This window comes from Harpia harpyja, chromosome 16 (assembly GCF_026419915.1).
Source record: "Harpia harpyja isolate bHarHar1 chromosome 16, bHarHar1 primary haplotype, whole genome shotgun sequence".
Taxonomy (NCBI): Eukaryota; Metazoa; Chordata; class Aves; order Accipitriformes; family Accipitridae; genus Harpia; species Harpia harpyja.
In genome coordinates this window covers 4193135-4220661 of record NC_068955.1, presented here as the reverse complement: position 1 = coordinate 4220661, position 27527 = coordinate 4193135, and the positions used below count along the sequence as shown (strand labels likewise).

At 45.6% G+C, this 27527-nt stretch overlaps 1 protein-coding gene across 1 annotated transcript in view; it reads right to left on the bottom strand.

Annotated features, from left to right (window-relative positions):
• MAN1C1 (mannosidase alpha class 1C member 1) overlaps positions 1-27316 on the bottom strand; it is a 69280-nt gene extending 41964 nt beyond the window's left edge. The window contains exons 1-3 of the mRNA XM_052810450.1: positions 26987-27316; positions 25189-26200; positions 3614-3710 (exon numbers count right to left, since the gene is read on the bottom strand). Of these exons, the coding sequence (XP_052666410.1) occupies positions 3614-3710; positions 25189-25761 (670 nt within the window). The 5' untranslated portion in view covers positions 25762-26200; positions 26987-27316. The remainder of the gene's footprint in view (positions 1-3613; positions 3711-25188; positions 26201-26986) is intronic.
• Between the last annotated feature and the right edge of the window lie 211 nt (positions 27317-27527).

Sequence of the window (27527 nt, the reverse complement as noted above, 5' to 3'; positions counted from 1 at the left end):
ATCATTGTTAAAAGACTGCAATCAAAACGTAACTGACAATTCAGCTGATGCACGAGCAGAAAGAGATGTCAGCTCACTCTCCCATAGCTAGAGACACTCTGTAAAGCTAACAGGATTTTAAAAACATTTTGTCAGAAAAATAAGTGGCTATGACAGACCCAGGGAGCAGGCAGAATAATAATTCAGCTATCTAATGCTGGATATCACAGTGACAGGTGCATTTCAAGTGCTGCGCTACATCATATGGTTGCCCTCTCCAGCAGCCTCACTCCAAGGAATTCAACATGCTTTGCAAACATCAATTAATTTAATGCTCACAACACCAAAGACAGGAATGCTGAGATGCTGGGGTAAGAAGGGTTAAAATAACTAGATCAGCACTGGGAACAGAATACATACCTGCACATCTCTAGCCTTCACCCTTAGCCACAAGCCCAGCTGTGCCATTTTTCTTAAATAGTTCTAAAGAAGCATGTTTTGGGCCCGATTCTAACAGTGGCCAGATACTCTTCAGGTCTTCCTTGAGTTAGCTTAAGTGTGGAGAAAAATTTTGCAGATAATTCTGAAAACCCTGCAGTTGTGCAGTCATTCACATTGGAACCTTGTAGTGCAGCTTTTATTCTAACATTCTAATCATCCTTCCACTCTAGTAGTGTGCTTTGCCCTTTTCCATGGCATAATTCCCAGGGAAATCATCACAAATCTGAAATGGCTGCAAGACTAAAACATGTTTACCCCTCTGGAGGGCATGGGATGGGATGTTTAGCATGGCACATCTTATCACAAGCATCACAGATGAATAAATAATGCTTAGGAAAGAACCACAGCTGTTGGGTTTAAGGAAAGGGCTTTCAAGTTGCAATGATTATAAATGACAGCAATCAGAAGACTTCTGTACAAATAAGCTATGTCCAGAACATGGGAGAATCTTGATGAAATTGATGCCCTAGGAATAGGATCTGGAGAGCATCAATCACAAGTAGGAACGTAAGACCAAGTCACCAGATCCAAGTCCAAGTGAGTGGGAACACTGTCTTCCAGTGTACGTAGCAGCCTAGCACTTACTTGGGTAGTGGGCAAGTCTGATCTCTGGGTATGAAGAAGTACAGAAACTGTACACATACTCTCCCAGATGCGAGCTGCCACCTTCCAAGGCAGAGGAGAAAGAAAATTAACTAGGGTGGAGATACAGGAATTTTTCTGCCTGTGATTTTCCTGACATTGAGGCAGACATTGGGGAGGGATGCTAGCTCTTGGCTGTTAAGAGAAGCAGAATGCTATGTAGGAGCAGAAGGTGAACATTTATTTTGTATTTCTACTTTGATTAGAGAGAGTATTTGATAAAGAGCAGCTCCCCTGCTTCCCCCAGGGTAAGGCTGCTAAACTGAAGGCTAGGCTACAAGTGAGCATCGCATCCACAGCAGGAAAATGCATCACCCTTCAAGAACTTGATTGCTTCTTATGCACACAAACATACTTGAAAATAGCCCCAAAGAGGTTCCTTCCCTCCCACATGGAAGCAGCTGCAGAGAAATCTCAGCTTAATATTGACACCTCCAGCCTGGAGAATACCCGATTTGCCTCCATTATATCTGTAGTTTGGAATAAAAAGATGCATGATGTGACAGGAGGGGGAATGGGCAACAAAGACGACGACAAACAGTGCCCTGTCCTAATTTCTAAAAGTCTCTGAAGACAGGAGGGATAGAGGGCTGCAGCAACGGATTGCCTAATGCTTCCGTTCTTTACCAGCCACAGTTAAAAGGAGGAAAAGCCTATTAAGAGGCTGAAATGTACCATGTAGCTTCTCTTCTGCAATTGTCTGCAAATCCTTGTGCTCCAAAGCATTTTCCTTGAGAGTGCTCACAGGCACACTACAAACTAGCATAAGTACTGCCAATTGTTTTAGCATGATAAATGCATTTAAAAGCTTTCAATATTTTTGTCTGTTTACAGGCATGCTCCTTGAGGAATTTTGACAAGCTTGCAAGAATGGAGAAGTTGCAAAATGCTTAACTTAGTGCTGAAGTTAATGGAAATTCTCAAGTAAGAAACCTGGGTATTCTTGGGGCATTGAAAGAGGAAGGCAAAGGATGGACAAACTTAAATCACTGCTCCTGACAAAGCGAGACTGGGCAAGAGCAGTGGCTGGTCATATACAGCCTGTGCTAGTACGAGGCACATTGCCAAAACTGCTTCCTCCAGATACCCCAGCAATCGTTAACACAGCTTCCATGCAACTTACAGTATTGCACAACCAGATGTTAGTTAACTCTCCTGGTACTTCTGCAGGAACTAAAGAGCCAAGTGCCTCATTTGGGGCAATAAAAGGACTTGACGGTGGCACCACAAGCGGAACACCAAGGTTTCTCCCCACGCTGTGGCTAAACTAAAAGCCAGCCCTTCCTCTGCCATCTCCATCAGGGCCACCTGCACTTGTAGTCCAGAAGCCAAACAGGGCTGCTGCTCTTCAAGGTTTTGGCCATCCTAGAATACATGTGATGCTATTTCCACCTTCAAACCTTTACTTCCACACGCATCTCACAGCTCTCCAAGGATAATGAGGCCTGTGTAGGAGGCTGTACTCAGTCTCCACACAAAGCAGTAGATCTCCACATCTACGGTCTGAAAGATCACACCCATGTCATGTACTTGATGTAAAGAAGGACTGGGACACCTAGAAAGTGCAAAAACAGGAATGGGAGCGTTTCTTCAAACTGTGTAAGTCCAATCCCTTTGCCCTGAGGAAATAAAGCTTGCAGATAATTTGCCCACTAAGGAACCCTATTCCACCCTAATCTGGGTGAGGGACTCTGGGACATAATCTCTGCAAAACAGACTCTTGTGGAAAGAAGCCAAGACACCTTTGTACAGCAAGTATTCCCCAAGGACAGGTGGGAAAGGGCTGCTAAAGCAGATTCTGCTGGCCTTCTCACCATGGCACAACCTGTGCAGGCAAGGCCAAGCTAGGGCAGAGTGAGCAGAGCAGTGAAATGCTTTGAGTGCAAATGAAGAAAAAAAGACAATTTATATCCCAAAAAGTCAACAAGTATCCCACCAGAATGAGCAGGGGAATAGCACTGAAATTATGTAATGGCTCACATAAAAAAAGGTAATCTGCTAAAGAGTAAAATCGTACAAGCCAGTAAGCAGACAGTATAAAGAGCCTTTAATATTGATTTACTCACTCAATATTTCATGGAATTCACATCTTGCTCAACACGAGCAATGAGAGAGAAAATGCTCAGTTTGGTCATGTCCTGACGTCTACAAGCTTAGACAAATAGCATCGTCACGTTTGGACTGATTTCATGTTTTAATAAAGACACTGGTTGGTTTTAGCACTGTTCTCAGACACGTTTGGTGCTAGATCTGTACACAGAGGTGATACAGGCTGGGCACTGAGAGATGCCTCTAGGAATGAGATTCTCAGTAATGGGGTATGGGTAGGTAACCCCTAGGACCTGTGTTGAAAATCTTTCTTCATAAGAATGGAAAGAGATCAAAGCTGTTACAGATACCTCACTGCACTGCAGAGAAAGGAACTGACATGGACATGACATGACCTTAAAAAAATTCAACAAAATTGCACTAAAATTGATTCAGAACTCACCAAACATGTTACCGATGTGGCCGTTCTTAGTCAACGGTCGCAGTTCATTTTTTCCAAGTGCATATTGTTTGTAGTTATCCCAAGCGAATTTCATCATCTGTAAAAAGAAAAATTGAATAAAAGTGCTTAACAGAACCGAAAGTTTTCTGAACTTCAGCTCTGGGAACAAATGGGAGTTTCCCATTCACTGCTAAACCCAGCAACCAATGGCCCATTAATTATAGAACCTTAATTTGCACTGAACACTTATGAATGGGGCTGCATTCAGCAGTTTGCTAAAGTCTCAAACTCATCGCTCCTGGTGCAGAACTTGGGAATGGCACATATCAGAAGTACCACAGTATCCAACACACTGAGAGTCCACGTTTCCCCTGGGCTGTGCAAACCAAGTGGGAATTTTGGAAGGACGTCTCCATCTCTGAATTTCTGACCTTTTTCACAGAGTATCAGTATTTCAGAATAGTAATTAAAATGGGCTAAAAATGCAAGGCCAAAACTCATATATCCCTAAGTATAGAGATGTTACCTTCTGAGTTTTCACATTTCTTTATGATAGTGATAAAGAAACTTGATCAAACTGCAAAACCACCCACCATCTGCCCGCCTTGCAGCAGTTACACATACAACTTTGGCAAAGCAGCACCATGGAGGTGTACAATGCACTTAATACTGTGGTGAGCAAAGGAAGAAATTGGTCTTTGTTTAAGGACTGCACAGAAATTTGCTTTCTATTAATTAACAGAATACAATCATAAAGGAGAAAGGGGAAATCCATGACATTTTGATATCTTCCTAACAAAACTCGAAAGTGCTTTCTTAAGAGAGTCCTGCAGGGTGATTTCTGAGAAGCCCATTCCAACTCAAACAATTCCTTTTGGGATATTTAAACTGTCCTGCCTGGGCTCAGCACATTAACCTTTCCCTGAGGACTCCAAGGCAGCATGTTTGTGCAAGTTCCAACACACACACACACCACCACAGCTTTTTCTGTCCTCCTGCCCCTTTGGCTCCAGCTGGTACGAAAACTTAAACCTACAAATATCCTCTCTTCAGCTAGGAGAGACTAGGACTTGTCAGCTTCTAAGGAGTGCCTTAAATAAAGCCCCCTTTTATAATTCACACAGCTTGGCTCTGAGCAGTTTCAGCCCCAGCATCACAGTGACCTGTACAGTCTTTGATTCAATCCCTGGAAAAAAGTCAGATAACAAAGGGGAAGAAAGCAGCTTCAGAGAATCGACAATATTCTCCACTGCCGCTCAACAAAGATAAGAGTCTTCTAAAATGCTTCACTCAAAAAAGACATTTGAGAGAAAATGACAGTTTAAAACAAATCATTCCTCCACAGAGTGCCCCTGTCTAGTGTCTGCAACAGCATTTACTGCTCTATTTCAGGATCAGAATATGCAGGTTACTTTGGTCTGAAATGCCTACTGTCATTTCAGTTCCTACTTTTGTCCTTCCCTCCAGCTGTGTGTTTTACAAACCCAACATTGCAAGCCTCTGGCAGTATCCTCCTTAATTAGCACACATACACAAAAAGCCACATCACCAGATTTCCCCCCACACACACTTTTTAAACATCAGGCTTCCAAAGTAAAGTTTCAGAGAGCTGGTCATATGGACAAGGATAAACATTTGCTGAACTGATTGATAACACTCAGACTCCAACACCACCAGAGGAAGGAATGTTGGACAAACAAATAAAGTCAACTTGGGTTTTAAAAACTCAGTGTGGGATGAATTAGTCACTGGAGTACTCTGCTCCAAGGAAACTAAATAATGACCATGGAAAAAAGAAAAAAAAAAAAAGAAAACCCTCCACAAAATTCACTCAGACATGCCTCAATTATATGACTTGGGGTGTTCATTTTATTTTCACTGGATCCCTGGGTTTTTTTTCAGTGGCAGCATTATTCTAAATGGGAAGTTCTCATTCTTCATGAACGTAACAGGGCAAATCTTTGAAGAACTCCTGACTCTCTCTAACGGTACCAATCAAATGCTTTTATGTCTCCGAGCTTGATCCTGAAGTTTACTGCAGGAAAGATTGTGTTTCCATAAAGACAGCTTTCCCACAGTGAGCGATAGGGCTCATGCACCAGAAAGGAAACAGCTAGGCAATCTATTTGGTTCATTTCTCTTCTAAATCAGAGCTGAGAAAGGAGGACCCACCCTTCTGGCACACAGAGGGCCTAGACATGGAGAGGATGTGGAAATGACTCTATTTAGTTGCATAAAACTCCTAACGTTGTAATTCTGAATCAGCTTCATTTTAAGCTGAGTATGAAATCTAAAGTTATTTCCTTTCCTCCACTTTTTTAACCCCTCCATTTCAGAAGGTCCGATGTTTCTTCTTCAAAGCATGCGAGATCTCTGCCACACTCCTGCAGATGACTGTCTGGGACCCAGAGTTCCCCGACACCTCCATCACAGTCAAGAAAACTACCCTGGGTTTCCCTCCAACAGCCGCTTATGTCCTACAAGGGAAATCTCCTCCTCTCCTTCTGTCTTCTCACACAAGGAGGGACTACATGAGGCCTGCTGACAGACTCCCCGAAGTGACTCACTTCACACAGGACTCCCAAGTGCTATTTGAATAAAGACTTTTATTCTTAATTTGCCTATTCAACCATTTAAGCTGCATTTGTCACGGTGTTGCAGAAAGTTCCACTACAAAATGATTTCTTAGGCTGTGCTGGCTGCAGTGTCTTAAACTCTCCTTCTGTGTTCTGTCCTGAGCTGATAATCAGGCCGACAGAGGATGGATGAGATTGGATATGCTGCCTCGTCATACTAAAGGGCTGTCAGTTTTCCTTTACGTGAACAGAATTCTGCTCGCTGCTTTTAAACCCTGTATATTTGGGAGGCAAGATGCATAATGTGGTACCCTTTCCTTTTCCAAGATCAAGCTTTCCTCTCTCTAATGATGGGTCCAAAAGCAGCAACTGGAAAAGTTTAAAAGCCAAAAGCATCTGCGCCGTTCTGCCCATTCTGGCTTTCTGCAGCTGTCTTTCCAATCCAAATTTAGCAGTTCAACTTTCAAACCACTAAAGAGATTCATCAAGTTTCTAAAAGTGGGGACTCCACATTTATATACTGTACAGAGGACTGAGATGGAGCTTTCAGAAGCTGTCTCTGACAGAGGTTCCAAATGCCAAGCTGAAACACAAGAGGATGTAGCTGAGGGGTGCCAAATGGAAATTTGCATAGTGAGGTGTTTAAGTCCACTTTCTGATGAGACACCAAGGTTAGAAGTGAATATTTGATGCCATTCTAGTCATGACAAATCACAATACGTCAGCATTAACGTTATGCCATTTTAGATTTGAAAAATGGCACCAGAACCACAAAAATTATGGAAATAGATCCATAATTTTAGATTTTGTTCTTACCAGTATGCCATCTGCCATCTAATAGACAATTATCTATTTGGCCCGGAAATTCTAATCACCCTGGATTTCAGCTGATTTATAGCAGAGACTTCCAAATTTACAATTGAATTTGTCAGATTGCTCTTTCTTTTCTATAATCTGTAAGTCACTTTTTACTTTCTAGTTTTTCAGCTACCCAGCTAGACGATTATATATGAAAATCAGCTACAAGTAACTAAACTGAATTCTGAAAACCCACACTATCACTTTCATCATTTAGGCCATTACCTTTTCTTGTGCTTTGCTCCATCCAAACCCAAGAAAGATCTTGCTCTCAAGCCCATGTGTATTTCATATGGGCAGCAGCCTGCAGCCACACAGAGCCAGGCACTGAGTGCAGTCCGGCACCGAGCTGTTTGCTGGTTCAGGGTCTTCAACTACGTCTTTGCAGGTTCACAACACTGCAGTATTTAGATTGCACAAAACCAATGCAGAACAAGCCTAGGTTAAAACTGCTTTCAGTGCATTTTTTTATTTAATGAATGGAAATATTTTTATTTAGAAGTCAGCTTTATAAGTACTCTCCTTTAAAATACTGAGCCAAACACTAAATGCTTTTGTCCCTTCAAATACTGCAGCAGGAAATCATACAAGTATTTAATGTTTTCACTGATACCCCAAACTTCTCCATCTGCTAGGCCTAACAAGCACACCATAACAGCACCTACTCGGCTACCACAGCTTTGCCCATTCTCTCATTTCCATTTGCTCTTGACATGTCTTAACAAGAACTCTTATGTTTTCTAAAATCAAATATGCCAAATCACACAATAAAAATCACCACTCCACACTCAGTAAATAAAAGCATCAACAAGGTTGATAACACCCCCTCCTCTTGGCACACACTACATGACATACTACAGGAGGGCACCACAGCTCCTCGGTCTGGCAGTGCTTTTATGATGCCACCCAGGCTGTAACATGGGAGATACTTAACAGCTGGGATTTACAGCTTCTGCCCGTTTGTACTACAGTCTTGATTTTCAGAGTGCCACCACTTTACTGATTTTCAGGGAACCTGAGGTTATGGAACATCACACTCCAGTGGAAAGGCAGTCGGGAAGAATTCAGAACAAAAAGGCGTTTAGTGAGTTCTGTGATCCAGATAATGAAGAAACAGGGCTCAGAATAAAAACTTGACCAAGGAAGTGTTTTCACTCTGAAGAGATGTGCAAATCTGATGTCCTTTAATATTTGTAATAACTAAACCACTGAAAATCCCTGGGTTTATGTACTTGCAAAAAGCAGAGAGATGAGAGTTAAAAAAAAAGAAAAAAAAATCCCCCACACTGTCACTTGCCCTCCTTTTGTTAGCAGGGAAGATTTCAAAATGCAGAGCATTCCCAAACAGCTATTTGATTAGTTTTATCCATCTAGGCTGGGATAATTAGTAAATGCTTAAAAGATGAAATCTAAATATACCAACCAATCAGACCCTTTCAAGAACTTCCAAGGAACATTACACAAAGCCATTATCTTCACAAGATAACCACTTTTGTGGCTCTTTAGCCTCCTTTCTTCAACTCCCCTTCAAATATTTAACTATTAAGCTATCTAAGAAATTTCCGGTTTGGGTTTTCGAAAAGAAAAAAAGAAAGAAAAAGCAAAAAAAAAAAGCGTGTAATTTTCAATATTTCTTTCCCTATTGTATTTCTTACTTGGTTTTTCCCACCTCAAATTACCAGTCAGGTTTCTCTTCCTTTCTCTGCAGCTGGAGGAAGATTAGTTGTCACATCAGTCTCAAAACTAGGACCTGTTCTTTCCCATCTCTAACCTTCTTGCTACCCCAAAATAGCCCTGTTCCAGTTTGGACTTTTAACCTGCAATATAATGCCACATATTTTCCCCAGCTGTGTAAAAAATAATTCGCCAGATGACAAGATGCAGAGAAAAAGAGGAACCTACTGTCAGTCCTGCAGACAGAAGAAAAAGTCTGCCTGAACACATCAGGATAAGCCATTTATATTTGGAATAATGGATGGGGTTTTTTTTCTAATCAGACTTGCATACACTTGTATAATTCAGGATTGACTGTGGGAAAGGTAATGAAACAATACCATGTTTATTATCCATTGCTGTTTCTAATATTATCACATGGAGATACAAATATCCATACAAACACCATGGCAGAATGTTATAAAAAGGCTAGAATTTATTTGAAAATCTTTAATATAAAGCTGAGCAACTTCTCAGGCTACTTCTTTGGGACATCGTCCTTAGAAATGTTTTTACATAATAGCAAAATAATAACAAAAAAGCTGCGTGTTAATGCCAGTTGATTGAAAGGTTCCATTTAGGCAGACACTAATATCCACAGGCTTTTACTTCACGGGTTTAAAAGCCTGTAACTCGCAGAACAGATAGTGCTTCAGCACATGAAAGACGTTACTAAGCAACCCACAGAAACAGACACCAACATTGATAATCCATTCTAAAGTAATTACATTTTATAATTAAAGATTACAGTAAATTCAATAGATCCCAACAGGAACTTGAGCAATTTAGAGACATGCTAGCTAACCTGCTTGTTTTATAGCATCCATGTTAGCTTCCGTCTTTGAATAAAACATTAAGCGAATTGCAGAGATTTTCATTTAATAGGCCTTCAAACAACTGATAACCATTACAGAGTCTCACCTTGGTAAGTGTTAATCTAACGTCACCCCACTTCTCTAACTTTAAATAAAGTATCATTCTTCTTTCAACTGATGGTAAAGGGGTGACTGTCAGTAAAACCTGAGTCTATTACCACAAAATGAAAGCCCTGGCAAAATCAAGTGAACACAATCTCCTTGACTCCAACCGCTTTCTGTTCCTGACCCTTCTCATACACCTGCCGGGCAACTTCCACTACTGTGTGCCTCAACTTATCCATTTACAACACAGACCTCATCCTGTTCTTCTAAGAGCACTAGGCATGATAAATAACCAAAGTGTATTAAACAGTGTGGGACTGAGTTCACTTGGTGAATTTGTGCTCCACATTCTTTCACCTAGTGATCTTGCAGACCCAGAGCCATTTTCCACGAGATGGCAGTGGCAGATTCAGGGTCAAAACTCAACGCCTGTCTACGTGCACCTGGCGTCAGTGATGACTTAATATGGCAGCGAGAAGTGCATGTACTTGGGCAAGGTCCCTGCCTCAGGAGAGTATAAATTATTCTGCTGCAGCTGCATCAACACAGTGACATACCTCTTAGTCAAAGAGATGATCAGTGCAAGTGAACACTTGGGATTATACGCACAACCGTAATGAGGCAGAGGTTGATTAGCCTCCCAGATAACACAAGACTGATTCCTGTTGCAAGCCCACTTCCTCAAAAGCAAATTTCTGCAAATACACCCTTTGGAACGACACCCAAAGCTCAGGAAAGCCTCAGCTCCTTGACAGCTGCCTTTTTGCCACTGTTCTACTCAATTTTTCCTTAAATACAAGATAAAGGCTTGTGTTTCCACACCCAAAGCACCAGCCCCAGCACACAACTCCTCCCATGTGCTCCGGCTCTTTGTAACGAATTCTAAAACAAAATTTCAAACCTTGTCAGCCTACTGACTGTAAATACATCAGCTGATTGTTTAGTGGTAGATGGTAGATAGATACTTTGAATTACTTGCTACATGTTGCTTTATCTAGAAGTAAAAATAACAGAGTAATTCAAACAACAGGTGAGTGGGGCTTTGCTTAGATTTTTGTGGCGAAGTCTTGGCAGCTTGTTTTCAAACATGCATAGGTGTGTTTTTATATTACATCAGTTACTATGACAGCTCACTCTCTCTTGCACAAGAGCCAAAGACACAGCAGACCATTGCTCAGAAAACTGATCTCCATCATTGGAAGCAATGGAGGAATTCTTTATGAAGTTAGAAGAAATCACCTTCCATCACACAGCTGCAAGGCACCTTCCAGAAAGATGCAATAAAAAAAAAGTTTCAACTTCTGCTTGCTGTTCCCAGACAGACGGTCCAGCTGAGTAAAGGAGAGCTATTCAGCTCAGATCTGCAGAGGTAAGCACTCTCTCCCCACCACAATCAGGAAAAAACAGGACTAGAAGCCTGATTTGCACTGGGGGAACAGAAAAAAACCAGCACAGTGTAGTCCAAGGTCGTTAGTGTTAGTGACAAGGACAGAAATAGAACTCAAGAGTCTTCCTGACTCACAGCCCCTGCTAGGAAAGCTGAATGGGAAAAAGAACAGCTCGAAACACAATTAAACTAACTCCTAATTAAATTCCTAATGCAACTAGATTTAACCGTGTCAAGAGGGGGGAAAAAAAAAAAAAAATCCTTCGATAGGACTATCTCAGGCATTAAGACCCAGCTGGATCCAGCTGCATCTAAATCAGGAAACATGTCAGCAAGAGCAGTTGATTTTGCAGTTAGTTTCTTAATGAGATGCTAGACTGTAAGAGGACGACAATGGTTTGGAGAACAAATTTGCAAGTCTAGACCAAAGCACAGGGTGATTTAGTAGAGATGAGAAAAGCTGTAGTCTCATCTCCTTCGCTTCCCAGAATCAAAGCTTGCAGAAAATTCTAATAGAAATAAAAGGTATTTGTGTTCTCGGCCACCCTAATGCTGTCAGCTTCGTATTTCCTCCGAGCCTCTATCACTGATCAAACATATGATATTCCAGAGCATGACCGAAGCTGATGCTGTACAACAAGTCCAGCAATAAAAACGATGAAGATTCTTCTTGTCCTAAGCTTGTTACCTCTAACTGCTATTCAAGCACTTGCTGTCATGAGATTTAGAGAATGTGCACAAAAAGGCAATCCATGATGTCCAGTTTGCACCCAGCCGTCTTAGCCAGAGGAACTGATCCTATTAAATTTGAGGGATGATTTCTTCCATAGATGGATATTCAAAAGGTAATTTGGCATGCTGAAAAAAAATTGGGGTCAGTGTTGAAGAGAAAATCTAACTGTAGCTTGTGTGATGCAGATGAAAGTGAAGATGTTGTGCCAGCAAACATACAGAAAGTGAATAGTGAGATACAGGAAAGATTAAAAATTGAAAAGGGGACACTTCAAGAAAGATGAGCTTAAAACCATAGGAATAATTATGATCTCCCTTGTTATTACTACAGAATGAAGGCAGAAGTAGCTCTTTGAGCAACATCTGTAAGTATGAGGAAATCAGAAAAGAAATTTAAGGTCCTTATAAAACATTGGATGTTTTTTTGATACTGTGCAGAATTTAAACTTAGCTCTGGTTTACTTCTTCCTTGCATTCAGATTTCCCATCCAAACCAGATTTCTTAAATGGAAATTTAAGTTGTGAGTATATATCTGTAGCACTTAAAAGTGCTTTCAAAGTAGAAGATATCAGAACATGTTCAAGTAACAACGGAAGATAGGAAATTAATCTCTTTTTGTAAAATATTGGAATACTAGATAATAATATTCTAATATTAGAATATTAGATACTTAGAAGTATTAAAATATACCTACATAAATATACCTATATATACCTATACCTATAACTACATTACACTGTGCTATGCTTTACCATGATGCTAGTTTCAGGAATTACTGTATGTGCTGCACTTTGGAAGTGAAAAGGTACCATATATCCAAATACATACATCAAGACTTTCACGCACAAAGAGGCATATCAAGCAAATATTTTCTCCAACACTCCTGCAATGTCACAAATCATTACCTTTACATCCTAATGTAATGGTTCACTTCACAAGATTACTTTTGCTAACAAAGTTGCATATTAGGAGATGTCTGTCAAACACGCAACAACTCTTCCTACAGCTACAGCCAGGGCTTGCATGCACAAAGGATGGCAGGTGGACCCAGAAAGCAAGCAATACACTGTGTGTGACACTATTATTAGGATTTTTCAAGTCCTTTTAACTCTAGGTTGGACAGTCTGGTAATGGCTTTTCTTAGTGACTACTATTTCATTGCAGCATGCTTTGAGGAAAGAAATCAGAAAAAAATTACTTACCTAGTAATTGTGCTTCATCAAATGTCACCTCAGAGTCCCCCTCCTGAGTTTTGTGCCTGCAGCATAAATCATGCAGGAAATTCCCCTAGCTCTTTGGATTTTGGGCACTGTGACATACCTATAGGCTGCCTTGAGGGCTCCTACATTTCAACTATGTCCCTTCAAGCATGTACAGCACACTGTCTTCGTAAATCCCTAATTACACACAGACTACAAATTCTCCTTAAAAGTGACCAACATTCCAGGTGAATGATGTACAACGATTAGTTAAACATCCATGTTAAAAGGGAAGGTGGATGGAAACACAAACACTAAGCAAGATTGTTTTTCCAGACCTGCATTATGACAAGGTAAGTCATTTTCTCTTTCTCTAAAGATACCATCTGCACAGGATTCTCATTTCTGGAGAGACAGAGCCCAAGGGGATGCTCTAAAAGAAGCTGTAGCGACAACTCACCAAAAATGGGCAGACTGCAAGAAAAAAAAAAAGTGTGGGGACATATTTCTTTTCTTTTTCAAGGAAAATAATAAAAAAAAAGAAAAAAAGTCTCTAGAACCTGTTAAGCCTACCTGTTTGACAGCCTGTGGGACAGATGTCAAACAGATCAATTATGAAAAGAAACAAAACAGAGAAGATACAAGGCTTTGTACTCCTGAGCCTTGGAGTGGGACCATGGCAGGAATACTCTGTGGGTATGGAAGTGAAAGACGAAACAGAGACCAGAGTCTCTGTGTGTAAATCTGCCACGGAGCTGTCCTGAGGCAAGCCTTCCTTGCCCAGAGCAGAAACATCCTGACAGTCACCATGAAGCATGGTTACGGAAATTATGATGCACCAGAAGGCTGAGCTTCTGTGTAAGGCTCTGAATCCAGCAGCCCAAGTTCAACAGCTGAAGAGCTCTAGTTCAGCCAAAGAAACATTTCCAAAGCATTCTCAGATATAAAAAGTGAAGACCACCCTCACAATCAGCCATATCCTCTTTTGGGAGGAAATTTGTCAGCCTGGGACACAGCAAGATCCTTTGGAACACGAGTGACTCGGAGCTGCTAAGTCAGCATAGGGAGCCAGGTGGATAAACTGAACTGACTCACACAACAGCTCGAGGTACAATCTTGGCTAATGACAACCTAAACAGATTGATCACGCCTCTGTTAAGCCCTTAAATCTGGAAAAGGGAATCACAGCTCCGAATAGGACCCACGCTGTAAGATATGAAAGGAATCCTTTCACATTGGAAGAAAAACTTAGCACGGTCACAGGTTCACTCAGCGGCTCAATATACACGTCTCACTCTTTCCATTTCAGGACCACACAGCTGATCTGCCTCTTTCCTCCCAGCACCAGTAAAGCGTGAATTGCTTTTGACACATGGATGGCTCACGGGCCCAAAAAGCAGTCATAGGCAGATGGGATAACTGAAGGAAGGAAAGAAAGAACGAAAAAATGTAAATACAGGCCAAGAGTTACCCTGCATCGCTCCTGTTTGCCACTGTGAGAATGGACGTAAGGAGCAGAAGAAACATCTGTTTGGAAATCAGTCCAAATGCTGGAACAGGAGAGAAGAGGGAAGTCAAGAACTGCCAGCACACCTCGTGCTTTATCTCACACTTGGATGGCTTAACAGAAGAGATCTGGGAGGATGAGTTTAGTTTAATGATTTCTTGCTGGTTCACCTGCTCCCCATCTGTCTTTGTAGTCCTTGCTCGGAGGGACAGACTGGAGCATTGCTGTCCTCTCCCTCCTCTCCCCTTTCAAGAGTTACTTGTGATTTGAACTTCTGAAGAGAGGAACAGAGCAATTCTCAAGCATTAAGCAGTCAGCAGAGATTAGACCAATAATTTATCAAAGGTAATAGCTAATAACAGACACAAGAAACTCACTCACAGCCTTCCTAGAGCCTCATGTCAGAGTTGTCACCTTACAAAAGTCTTACAAGAGATTCTTGGACCACAGTAGCAAATTTATTAGCCAGAGGCTGATAAACTCTTCCAAGAGTCCCACAGTCAACAATAAATCATACAAATAAGGTTGCAAATACTGTATCTTTAATAAAAATGAAGTTGGTGGAATGGATGTTAGAACAATGTTAGAATTCAGCTGGCAGGATGAAGGGGACTCGCTTTCATTTAGCCTGACCTCCCATCAGAAGAGGGATGAGGGCTTGGCCCTGGCATCATTCCAGCACTGCACTAGACAGTCATCATACGACAATGATTAATGAACTCCTGAAAGAATAAAGCAAGAAATGACAAGTTAGGGGATCTGAGTAATAAACTAAAGAAAAGAACCATAAAGATTCATCAAAATTAGAAACAGAAGGCACCTCCTAGGTCACAGACTCCATGTCCCTGCCAATGTGGAAGTGGCTCCCACAGTACTGCTCTGGCCATGCTTCCTTTCAAGACCTGAGGAACAAGCTTCCACTCTGTTCCACTTACCAAATTTCACCCTAATATTCAACTCAAAATTTTATTTAAGTCTTTGAAATCCAGAAAAGAAAGAACCAGAAGAGAAGACAGCTGTCTATTGCTTTATCCTACACCAGCCAAGAAGTTGCCTTTCAAAAATCAATCTTGTGAATTATTCTACTGTGCAGCCACTGATGAGAGTGGGCAGATCCACACCCAGCAGCGACAATGTTCTGGTTGTTGGAGAGCTCACTAACATGCAGAACAAGCGTCTGTTAGATAAGATAATCAAATACAACTAGTATTTGGTCTCAGTACTGGAGGAAGGCCTTCAAGAAAGCCAAAACGGCACCAGAAATCAGACAAAGATTTGTTTGTGTTTATCTAGCACAATGCTGAACTACCAACATAAATACTTGACCTTCCTAGATAACTCCAGAGAAAAATGGAGGCTCAGATGGAAGAAGAGCCAGAAACATCCCATTTCCACTGGAAATATTTTATTTGTGAGCTGGGCTGGCTAACCCAGACAGCCAAAGGGTTTCAGGATGGATGAAATGTGATTACATTATAATTATCTTTTGTTACTTTGCAAAGTACATGGTTATGCACTTTCTTAACTGCCCAGGGAAATCATGTTAACACAATTAGAGCAAGAATCCTGTTTTAAACACGGTTTGCTCGGACGTTACTAACATGGCTCCAATTCTCAGTACAGACGGTCTTCAGAGCCATCTTGCTCCATAAATCAGTGGGAGTTGTGTCACTGACTTCCTCTGAAGCAAGTACCAGCTCTTAGAGAAGAGACATCCTCTAGGATGTACTGAACATATAGCTTCACTGTACATCATCATCCTGTGCAAGTGCTGTTGGCACGATGAGATGCTGTAGAATTTCTAAATCTCTTGCATTCATTATTCTTTGCAGCTTTACTCTTAGGATATCGTTCCACCCACTAATAAACTAAGAGAGAGAGAAATTTAACAACAGCTCTATGGCCATGCAATAGAAGTATTGGAGGCCAGATTAGAACTAACGAGTTCCTGGCTCCCACTCAATCACAACCATCAGAACAATTAGCTCAAATAAGCCCAAGAACTGTTTTCTGCTCCGCTGTCGTCTGCCCGTCCTCCCCGGTAACTTCTGAGCTGGAAAACTTTGATCAGGTTTGACAGAGGGGAAAGGTCACAAAGAAACTAAAGTTCAGTGCAAATTGCCAGCAGACTGGCAGAGAGACCCACACAATGCCCCACTAAAGGCAGGAGAGCAGCACAAGCTCCTGCTCTGTTCAGCCACAGCCTGCTGAGCAGCAGGCAGCTGTGGGTACCAAGCACCCGGAGCTGGATCATTGCCTCTGGCCCACGCAGCCAAGGGGGGACACTGGGAAGAGCAACAGACACCACTGGGCAGGGGTGGGTGACAGAAGGAACTACAGACACAAGGATGGGGAAAGTCACAAACTGCATGAGGGCCATCTAAGGACGTATGGGGGTTTCAGCACACAGAACTCCTACTCCTAGAAAGCCAGGTTCTACTACCTTTCTACTAAAAGGAGAAATAAGTCTGAAGAACACACTTTCCCTTTTCAAACACCGTCAAGATCTCTCCTTTGATTCTAGTACGCAGCAGATACACACACAAGGGACTCTGCATCTTTGCTGTCAAGATAAGTAGATGCAAAAGGGAAGCACTAAAGTCACTTCAGTTTAGTGCAACCTCTAGCCATTACTTATGCACCAGTGTCCTCCCAGGGAATGCTGAAGTGCCTGAGAGGAAACAGTTTTGCCACATATTAGCTTGCTGGATTAGGGATAAAAAAAATTGTGCCCATTTTACAGAGGTGCATACTGGATCTATACAGTGACATGATGAATCTGCTGTCAGGAACAGAACCCAGGACCAAGTGTCCTGTTCTAATTAACAGTAGGTGCTCTGCCCCCTTCAGTAAGAGTACAAATGAGTAACACGACTGTCCCATAAATAGAGGATGTTTATTATCCAGTCCTTCAGTGTTCCCACTGTGCTCTCTTTCTTACAATGGTTCGGGTCCATCATGCACAATACACTCGCATTATGCACGGATCACTGACACCACTGCCCATGACAGCTTCTCTGGAGCCCTTCCAAAATATTGTGTCATATGATGAACTGAAGCGCCAAGGGGATACGCAGTAAAGACAGCAATCATGGGAGTGTGTTCGCTTCTCATGCCAAATCCATTCACAGCGCTCAGTGAAAAGTACTTTTTGGGGAATGTAAATTTAGGCTCTTTCCTAAGCTTAAAAATAAGAATGCTGCAAGCACAAGATTTCCTCTTCCCACCAACGAAGTGGATACTCTTTCCTGCTTTCTCTTTTTGACAGCTTCATGTCAGTTTTATATTCAGATCTAAATGACAGACTGATCTAAGATACATTCTCCTTTCCCCCTCTCAGTCTCCCATCTAAAATCTGAATTGTTTTAAATACTGAAAAACAAATGCAAAAACATCAAAACAAAATTATAAACAATCTAAACAATAATAGACTAATAGATAAAACAAACATGATTGATTAACATAATCTGGTAAAGCCTTGCATCCAGATCCAAAGGAAAGAACACTAGACATAAAAATCTTTCTCCCATTAAGGGGAGGATTTAATCGTTGATTAAAAAGTTAATCAGGAGTCTATAAGTATTTTGGCTGGAAAGATGGAATCTTAACTGAGGTGACTGCTTTTTAGTAAATACTTGCACAACTGCATATACACAGTCCCCAGATTAATGGCAGAACAGGGGAGAGTGACAGGAGCTTGGCCCACCACTGGTACCACGCAGTGAGGCACAGTAGGCCACCTCATCTAGTGCACCCCCCCAGCTATGCGACCCCCCACTTAGACCACAGCCATATTCGGTCCTGCTCCCTGATGGTATGCGAATGTGGTTACAGCAGGATGTTAGCGACCAGCAGTAGCCAGGCTCCAGCCCTGCTGCACTAAACCCCTTGTCTTTTTATCTGAGAACTTTCAAAGAGCTTATGTGTATTTACTGAAGTAATTCAGCAAGGTGTAGGTCCTTCTGCACAACACGCTTGTGTATGTCCTGGAAACTCATTTCACCATGTCCAGCACTTGTATTCAGTCATTATCTGTAATCTGCCTGGAGAGGTCCACACTCCAACAATTTTGCTGTTATGCGAATACTGCATTGTCTTTAAGTGGCAGTTTATAAACTAGTCTCACACCACCTGTAGTTGTTGTGGAACAAGTGCTTTCAGCGCTAGATTTTGTAGATAAGAACAAATGTCTTCAAAGTGCACAGTACACCCAAATTCCAAAATGCCCTCAGCTTGAGTAACATCAGTAATAGTGTGCACTAAGGTATCACTAGCACCTCTAAGGCAAGCAGCACTGTAGCACAGATCACAGCATGCTAAGTATTTTCTATACTCATGCATTATGCCAACAGAACAAATATATTTTTAGTCAATTAACTCTATACCCTACAGCCGAAAGAGGCTGAGACAGGTTAGGTCTCAATTTTGTTTGCATGAATCCACCGAAGGCTAGTGAAGCAAAAAATACACTGTATGCACCATTTGTGGGATTTACAGTATAGTACCCTTTTTCACAGGTTCAGTAAATAAATGCATGAGAAGAAGCATGGAGCAAAGGAAAATTCCAGCAAGCCTGGAGCCAGCCAGTGCTTCAAACTGCAGAGAAATTCTCTCATTGCAAAGGTATTTCTACCCCAGAGAAAGAATTATGATCTGATCACAGTATACTGTACCTGACTGGTTTGAGGTCATCATTCTATTCCATTATAGAAAGTATTTCCTGAGAACAGTTTTCTTTACCCCCAGTGTCCAAATTAAGTCTGTTGGAAGTCACTGGATTTGACCAGCACAAAGGATTAGATGTTTTCTACAGGCCTCAGTGAGAAAGATGTGCGTGGGGAGGTGCACTTCCATCTAGAACTGTGTGTGGTGCTACTCACGTACTGAAGCCACTGACAGATTACGTTATTTGCTTGTAGTTCTGTTCAACCCCAGATTACAGAAAGAAAAAGCATTTTCTCCAAATGGAAGAACAGAAGTTGCACAGTGTAGGGAAAGGGACATGTCTGAAAATCTTTTTACTGCTGGCTTCAGAAATGAGATGGCTCAGGGACGACCGATAATGTGATTCACAGCATCGTACCAACAGACCAGTTGTAACTCAAACTGTGTGATCATCAATTTATTGAAAGCAGGGCTCAAAAATCCAGTTCCCGGTCCTTATGCACCCATGTAAAATCCCCTAAGAATACTCACGGCTTGCCTCCACGAAGGTGTGCGAGTGGGAACGAGTGTCTGACCAGACACTTCTCCCACCAGGGGTCAGGGCTGCGGCACAAATTCAGACGGAGAACAAGCAGCACTTCCCCAGCTCTGTCCCAACAACGCGTGCTTCTTCACTGCGGAAGGGATCACTGCTCAGGACTGTCCAAACCACAGAAAGGGAACTCAGCAACCAACACCAAGTAACTTTCCACAAAAGCTGAGCTCCTGATAACGTTCCTGTTTCTTGCAATTATCTTTCAGTGACAAACTGTCAAGATATTCGTGTTTAAAAGACTGATCTACCTTAATAGCAGCCTGCTAATCTGCAGAGTGATGCAGGATAACTGTGTACACGGACTCTGATGGCCTTCTTCCCCCTGGGGTCTGATTTTCAAAAGCAAATACATCTTTAGAGCTGTGTTAAAAGAGGACAGCAGACAGCAAGGTGAGGCAAATGAAGGTGGAGACAGGAAGAAAAGCCAGGATGTAGAGAACTGCACTGAAAAACAAATAGGCTTCAGTATTACTAATCTGGAGAAAATGAATGCATGTGTCAAACCCAAGGGTACAATCCCAGCAGAGAACTAAAAGCCTGCCTGAATTTGACATATTCCCTTACTTGAAGGGGACAAAGGACACTGTCAGGTTAAGGTATTAGGTATTCTGGAACATCAGGCAAGGAAACTTGCCTTTTGTACCCAAAGAGGAAAAGAAAAACCAGTAAATCTCTTTCACTGTTCACATTTTTCTCACATCTCATGACTGGGAGTAAGCTAGCTAATTTAATTTCCTCAGTGGACACTTTCTGGTCTAGCTGGTTGCAGTGGTTGTCCTTAAGCACTGGACAGCATTAGTAGAGTTGGTATAAAAATACTTCAGCAGAATGCTCTTCTCTCTCCCCATAGCTTCCCTACCTATGAGACCCATGAAGCCAACACAGCAACAGTACAGCAAGAAGTGGTCTGTTTTGCTTCATCCATCATAGCAAAACTGTCAGCTCAGCTCCAATAGCAGAATCTTTATTACTGGTTATGATGCAAAAGGCAGAAACCACATGGTCTGATTTTCCCAGATCTGAGGCTGAGTCTGCAGTAGCGGCAGTTGGAGGGGAAATCATTTTGACTTTTCACTGAGCCAATTTGATCTGGAAATTGTTGAGAGCAAATAAATATGGAATCCCACTGTGGCACTTCTGCAGTCACTTTCCAACTACAACCACTTTTTTTTTTTTGAACATCAGTTATTAGTATTTGGCACATGTAAAAACTTAGCTAGTCCCTGAAGCCATGCATGACCGATCAGTTACAGAACTAATGTTTTTCAGAGGTCAGTTTAAGAGATGAATAATCCCAGGCTCTTCTAAATTTCTCTACCTGCAGCATGGGGAGATTGTTACTTGGTTTTATTGCAGTTTTCTTCAAAAGGTCAGAGTGCCCACAGTACTCAGCTGCCCACAGTAACACACAGCAGTATATCCCAGACAATTCTCCAGGTGACCAATGACCTTTTGCAGTAAGCAGTCTGTGCAATACAGGTGTTCTCTTTTTTGCTTCTCAGGAAAACAACTGCTTATTGACTCTGGACTTGTCCTTAAAAAGGTAAGTTGAACCTAAGTCATCTGCCACTTTGCTAAGTTACCCAGTGCAAAGCAACATACCTGCATGCACACGTCAGCTCAGCTCACTGCAGCACTCGCTTCTTTTAACAGAATTCTACATGCCATTTCAACTTGAGAATCCACCTCCTTTCCTTTCTGACTACTAGGAAACACAGCATTCAAAGCACGCAAGTCAGCGAGGCAGATATACCCAGGGCCAGACTCCTTAATCTGCAAACAGCTCCAGTGCCCCTAGCGCTGCTCAGAGCTTTCCCAAACAGCAGTAAAGTGGGAGATACCACAGCGGTGGGTTTCACAGTCTGGACAACACTATCTTTTAAGCAGAAAAAGTCTAGCAGGACTACGTTAGTTGACACTTTCCACACCTAACAGCCCAGAAACTAATGACACACCCTCTTCTTTGGCTGAAGCATCAAGCGTCTTAGAGGTTGGGTGGGAAAGAGCAGATGCCTGCTCGGACTCCTGCTCAGACTGAAGGGTCCTACAAGAAAACAGAAAGTTCCAAGTCTCTAGGCTGGGCATCAGCCCTAGTCTTTGATCATCCACCACTTCTTTCTCCTGGTGTTCATCTAGGCTCTGGCAGACAGATGGGGGCGGGGGGGGAGGGCAGGAAATAAAAAAAAAAAAAAAATCAACAAATCCCATCCATATTCATCCTCCCAGTTATATAGGTGCTGACCTGTAAGAATGGCCTAAGGGGGTGGCAGGGAACAAACAAAACTTTAAGTACCAGGACACTTTGGAACACATTTTAGCAAGTTACAGGGCTTAAAAGCTCTGGCAGAAGGAGAGAAAAGCTACTTACTGCTACTGCACACAACACCTTACAACAGCCAGCAAACCCACTACCTGCCCCTGCTGGTGTCTCTCACATCATGTGAAGAGTATTTGCTAACCCAAATGCTGTATCATTACTCGACTTATTTCTTCCTTGCAATTTTTTTTTTTTTACCCATCTGTTTCTTTTTATACAGCATTTGTCTTCTAACCTCTCTTGGTTTGTTTTCTTCATGTCTTTTTGATTCACAAAAAAAGGACACACCTTATCTCTTCCACAAGCTGCACCACCGTCCCTTGTTTTGCACATTCAGTCTCATATCTCAGCACCATACTTGTTTCTCTTTCTGAATAAATAGAAGTGCAGCCACTTTTAAGGAATAACGGCTCTGTTTGAAGAGTAATTAGCTGTCAGCATAAAACTAGTATTTATGGATTCTCATCCTTGAAAAAATCTAACTCTGCTACCCGGCGCTGATTATGGCTGTTACAAACAGATGGGGCTGAATCCATACAACTTGCAATAATCCTATATTTAAAAAATAATTAACTACAAATAAAGGACTGAATTCCACTAGCTTTCATAAATTTGATTTCCAATTTGATTTGTTTGTAGAGTGGAAGCTGGGTTATTCACGGGTACACTGTGCTATCCTAGCATACTTTGAAAGTGGGAGTCTGCAGCATATTCAAGCACACGCTCCGCAACTCCAAGCACACGAGACGGCCGGGTACTGGAATATTCTGAATACCCTGCAGCTGAGATGCAGAACGAAAGGATGGCTCAATCATGCCTGGGATCATAAAGAAACCCAGCACCCCTGGGTGTGTTGTGTCTGGTTGCCTGGCAGAGAAGTTGGAATTTTACCAGTGGTGCAGCCTTTGTTTTAATGACTGAGAGAGATATCAGGAGGGGAGCTTTAAAAAACTGTTTTTAAAACACAGGTTACAGCAGATTAAAGCCCTCGGTGTGTTACTCTGACTTCCTTCTCTGTTCAACCTGGGGCAGCATCTTTGCTGAATGCCTACACCTCTGTGAGAGAACAAACCCAGGAAATTCATACTCTGCTTAATTAAATCTGTGCATTTTACTTATCGGCACCTCTTACTACACCAAAATTCACTCCAAGTTGGTCACCCATCATAGCAAAAGATACAACAAACACAACTGAATACTACACAGAATCTATAGCTCTTGGTTAACTAGGTCACAGATTGCTCTGCAACGTTCGTGAGGCTGCCAGGCTTTTATGCACGAACCGTAGGCACCAGGCCAAATTCTCCCCTCCGTTACACCCCTGTAACCCTACCGATGAGGTTACCCAGGCTCGGTGGGGTCTAAGCGAGGGCAGCCTTCAAGTAAGCCAGAGTAAGCGACAAAACGATTTACAGGGACAGCCAGCCTCACGCCTCCTCCCCGACTTCTGTGACGGCACATCCCGTCCGTCCATCCCCATGGACCAGCGCAAGTTTTGTCACCTACCAGCTTTTGTTTAAAGCAGCCAGGTTTATGCCAATATCTTGGGGAGGGAACCTCTTGCACAACCGCAGACACCTTTTGCCAAGCAAGTTTTTTTTCCTAATAACCAAACTGAAATTTCCCTTTGCCCAATTTCAGCTCTTTAATTTCTAGGCACACCCTATCAGGCTGCCCTAACATTTCCTCTCTGGTGAGGGAAGGTGTGTGCAGATGCTGACGGGCATGTCCGCCCGCTGACACTTGGCAGGCCATGCTGCAGGACACCCCCACGGAAAGGGACACCCCCCAATTCCTGTCACCTTCCTTGGGACAAAGGCGAGAGAAAGGGGCACGAAGGGCCTGTGTGGGAAATGGGGGCAAGGCTGGGGAAGTGAGGGCTGTGTGAGGAGAGTGGGGGCAACGAGGAGAGGACGAGGCTGTGAGGGGAGGTGAGGGCTCACTGAGGGGGACACACGGCCATGAGGGGAGGTGAGGGCTGACTGAGGCGGGGAATGGCTGTGAGGGGAGGTGAGGGCTCAATGAGGGGGGAACACAGCCATGAGAGGAGGTGAGGGCTGACTGAGGGGAGGGAATGGCCATGAGGGGAGGTGAGGTCTCACTGAGGAGGGGAATGGCCATGAGGGGAAGTGAGGGCTCACTGAGGGGGGAACACGGCCTTGAGGGGAGATGAGGGCTGACTGAGGGGAGGGAATGGCCGTGAGGGGAGGTGAGGGCTCACTGAGGGGAGGCACACAGCCATGAGGGGAGGTGAGGGCTGACTGAGGGGCGAACACGGCCATGAGGGGAGATGAGGGCTGACTGAGGGGAGGGAATGGCCGTGAGGGGAGGTGAGGGCTCAATGAGGGGGGAACACAGCCATGAGAGGAGGTGAGGGCTGACTGAGGGGAGGGAATGGCCATGAGGGGAGGTGAGGTCTCACTGAGGAGGGGAATGGCCATGAGGGGAAGTGAGGGCTCACTGAGGGGGGAACACGGCCTTGAGGGGAGATGAGGGCTGACTGAGGGGAGGGAATGGCCGTGAGGGGAGGTGAGGGCTCACTGAGGGGAGGCACACAGCCATGAGGGGAGGTGAGGGCTGACTGAGGGGCGAACACGGCCATGAGGGGAGATGAGGGCTGACTGAGGGGAGGGAATGGCCGTGAGGGGAGGTGAGGGCTCAATGAGGGGGGAACACAGCCATGAGAGGAGGTGAGGGCTGACTGAGGGGAGGGAATGGCCATGAGGGGAGGTGAGGTCTCACTGAGGAGGGGAATGGCCATGAGGGGAAGTGAGGGCTCACTGAGGGGGGAACACGGCCTTGAGGGGAGATGAGGGCTGACTGAGGGGAGGGAATGGCCGTGAGGGGAGGTGAGGGCTCACTGAGGGGAGGCACACAGCCATGAGGGGAGGTGAGGGCTGACTGAGGGGCGAACACGGCCATGAGGGGAGATGAGGGCTGACTGAGGGGAGGGAATGGCCGTGAGGGGAGGTGAGGGCTCACTGAGGGGAGTCACACGGCCATGAGGGGAGGTGAGGGCTGACTGAGGCAGGGAATGGCTGTGAGGGCAGGCGAGGGCTCACTGAGGGGGGGACACGGCCGTGAGGGGAGGCACGGGCTCCTCACCTCTTTAATCTTCATCCTGCGGGCGCGGGTCTCGGGGTCCTCGCCGGGCCGCCTGCCCCGCACCGGGTGGCGGAGGCTCCGGCGGAACCGCTCGTAGTCGAAGCGGAGCGGAGCTCGCGTCTCCCGGGCCGGGGGAGCCCCGGTGGCGGGCTCGGCTCGCCGCTCGCCGCCCTGCACCTGCTGTCGGGAGCCCGGCGCGGTGTGGGCCGGCGGGCCGGCCATGCGGGCGACGGTGCGGAGCTTCTCCCGGAGGCGGCGGGGGGCGGCGGGGCTGGCGTGGCGGGGCTCGGCGGCGGCGGGGGGGCTGCGGGGCAGGTCGGTGTCGCGGGTGGAGGAGGAGGAGGCGGAGGAGGAGGAGGCGGAGGAAGAAGAGGCGGAGGAGGCGGAGGCGGTGGCCCGGCGGGGCAGGAAGAGGCGCTTGAAGCGGGAGGAATCGGGCAGGAGGAAGAGGGCCCCGAAGCACAGCGTGAGCAGGCCCGAGAGGAAGAGCAGGAACAGGAACTTCTGCGGCAGCCGCAGCCCCAGCGCCGCCGGCCAGCCCGGCATGCCCGGCAGCTTCCGCAGCAGCACCATGGGGCACCGGATCGCGGCCGCCGGGCGGGCTCCGCCGCCCCCCCGGGGGACGCCGCTGGCTTCTGCGGCGAAAGGCTCAGGGGTGCCCCCCCCGCACCGCCGGCTGGAGCGGGCGCCTTCACCGGGGACCGCCGGCGGGTGACACGTGGATGGCTCCGGACCGGGCTACGCCGCGGGGCCCCGCCGCTGCCCGGGGTCCTTGCCCGAGAGGCTCGCAGGGCGCGGAGCGGCGGTTCAGAGTCCCCCCTTCCGGCATGAAGGCGGCGGCGAGCGCATCCCGCCGGAGCCGGGCGGCGGAGCGGCAGGGCTGGGCTGCTCCCGGCGTCCGTCCCCCGTGCAGGCTCCCCCGCCGGACGGCTGCTGTCGGGCTGGCTCAGGGAGCGGTGCCGAGGAGGTGCGATCCCTTCTCTCTAGGCGGTGGGTTCATGCTGCAGCATTTCTGCGGGGAGGGGCGGGGGGGGGGGAGATAAGAGTGCCTTCATTCAACACCAAGAAGGATGCAGCCGGCGTTATAAGCCTTTGTCCCGGAGGGTTCTGCCGCCTCCCCAGCCGTTCCCCCCCCCGCCCCGCTCCAGCCACACTAGTTCCTTTTCCCTCTCTCCGGACTTGCCATCAACTCTCTAGTCTGCGAGCAGCTCCCAGCTCTGCACCATCCCCTACACCTCCGGGCTGCCAGGCTCTTCTGGCGGGGCAGCCCTGGGGCCAAGAGGAGGATCCGCGCCCTGACGAGGAGCGAGGAAAAACCCGGGAGAGGCAGGGTGCCCAGGGACAGAGAGCAGACGACAGGGACGAGGCTGCTCCTCTCCTCACCAGGCTGCCAGGAGCTGCCTTCGCCCGCAGAGGGCTGGAGACGATGGGGCTGCAAACAAGCCAGGCGGAAAGCTCGGCTCGGGGTAAGTTTCTTGAGGCAAAAAATCTACGGATTTTGTTTTTGCTACATAGATCCCGGCAAATTCCCCCTTTCTCCCAAATCTCTGCCTCGCTGTTAAGAGTTACCCATTGCCCCCACCAATCCCCTCCTTATGCGCGCTGTAAGAGACAGAGCTCAACTTTCAGACCACGAAAAAAAAGCAGGATCACTTTCAAAAAGCAGGACGCGTTTTAAAGATCTACCTCCAAGCCCCATATCACCCCTACTCCTACGGGTAGGAACGGCGCTGCCCCCCAAACACGCCGTCAAACCCGCTGGGCAGACGCTTTCCTACCCCCAGCCCTGTTTACTCACCCCTCTGACAAATCCAAGCCACTCTGGGTCCTACAGTGAGCAAAATCTTCTCAGTCCTGCCCACGCATCTCAAATGCGAGAACCCCTCGCTGCTGTCAACGCTCACAAGTGCCCGTTAAATTAGGAGGAGGAAGAGGCTGGCTGCCTGCCGGGCTCTCCAGGGAGCAGCTCCTCTCTCCTGCCCATCCAATCACTCAGGAGGGAAGCACCTAACTGCACCAAGCTACTCGGAGGCCTCTGTTTTTCACCTCCTCCCCGCCCCGCCTTCCTCCCCGCCGAAGGGGACCCGCCGGGCTGCGCTGCCCGGTGCCCGCACACGCAGCCCGCCTGCACCTCCCGCCTCCACCGCCGCTCACTGCGACAGCGCCGGCAGCCCCGCCCCTCGCCCCGCCCCTCGCCCCGCCCCTCCTCCTGCCAACGGTCACTCGGGGGAGGAGGCGGGGGCGTCGCCAGCCAATCAGCAGACCAGGTCCTGCCCGCCGTGACGCTCACCACCAGGGCCGCTCTCCGCCCTCTCTCGCTATTGGCTGGCTGGCTTCGC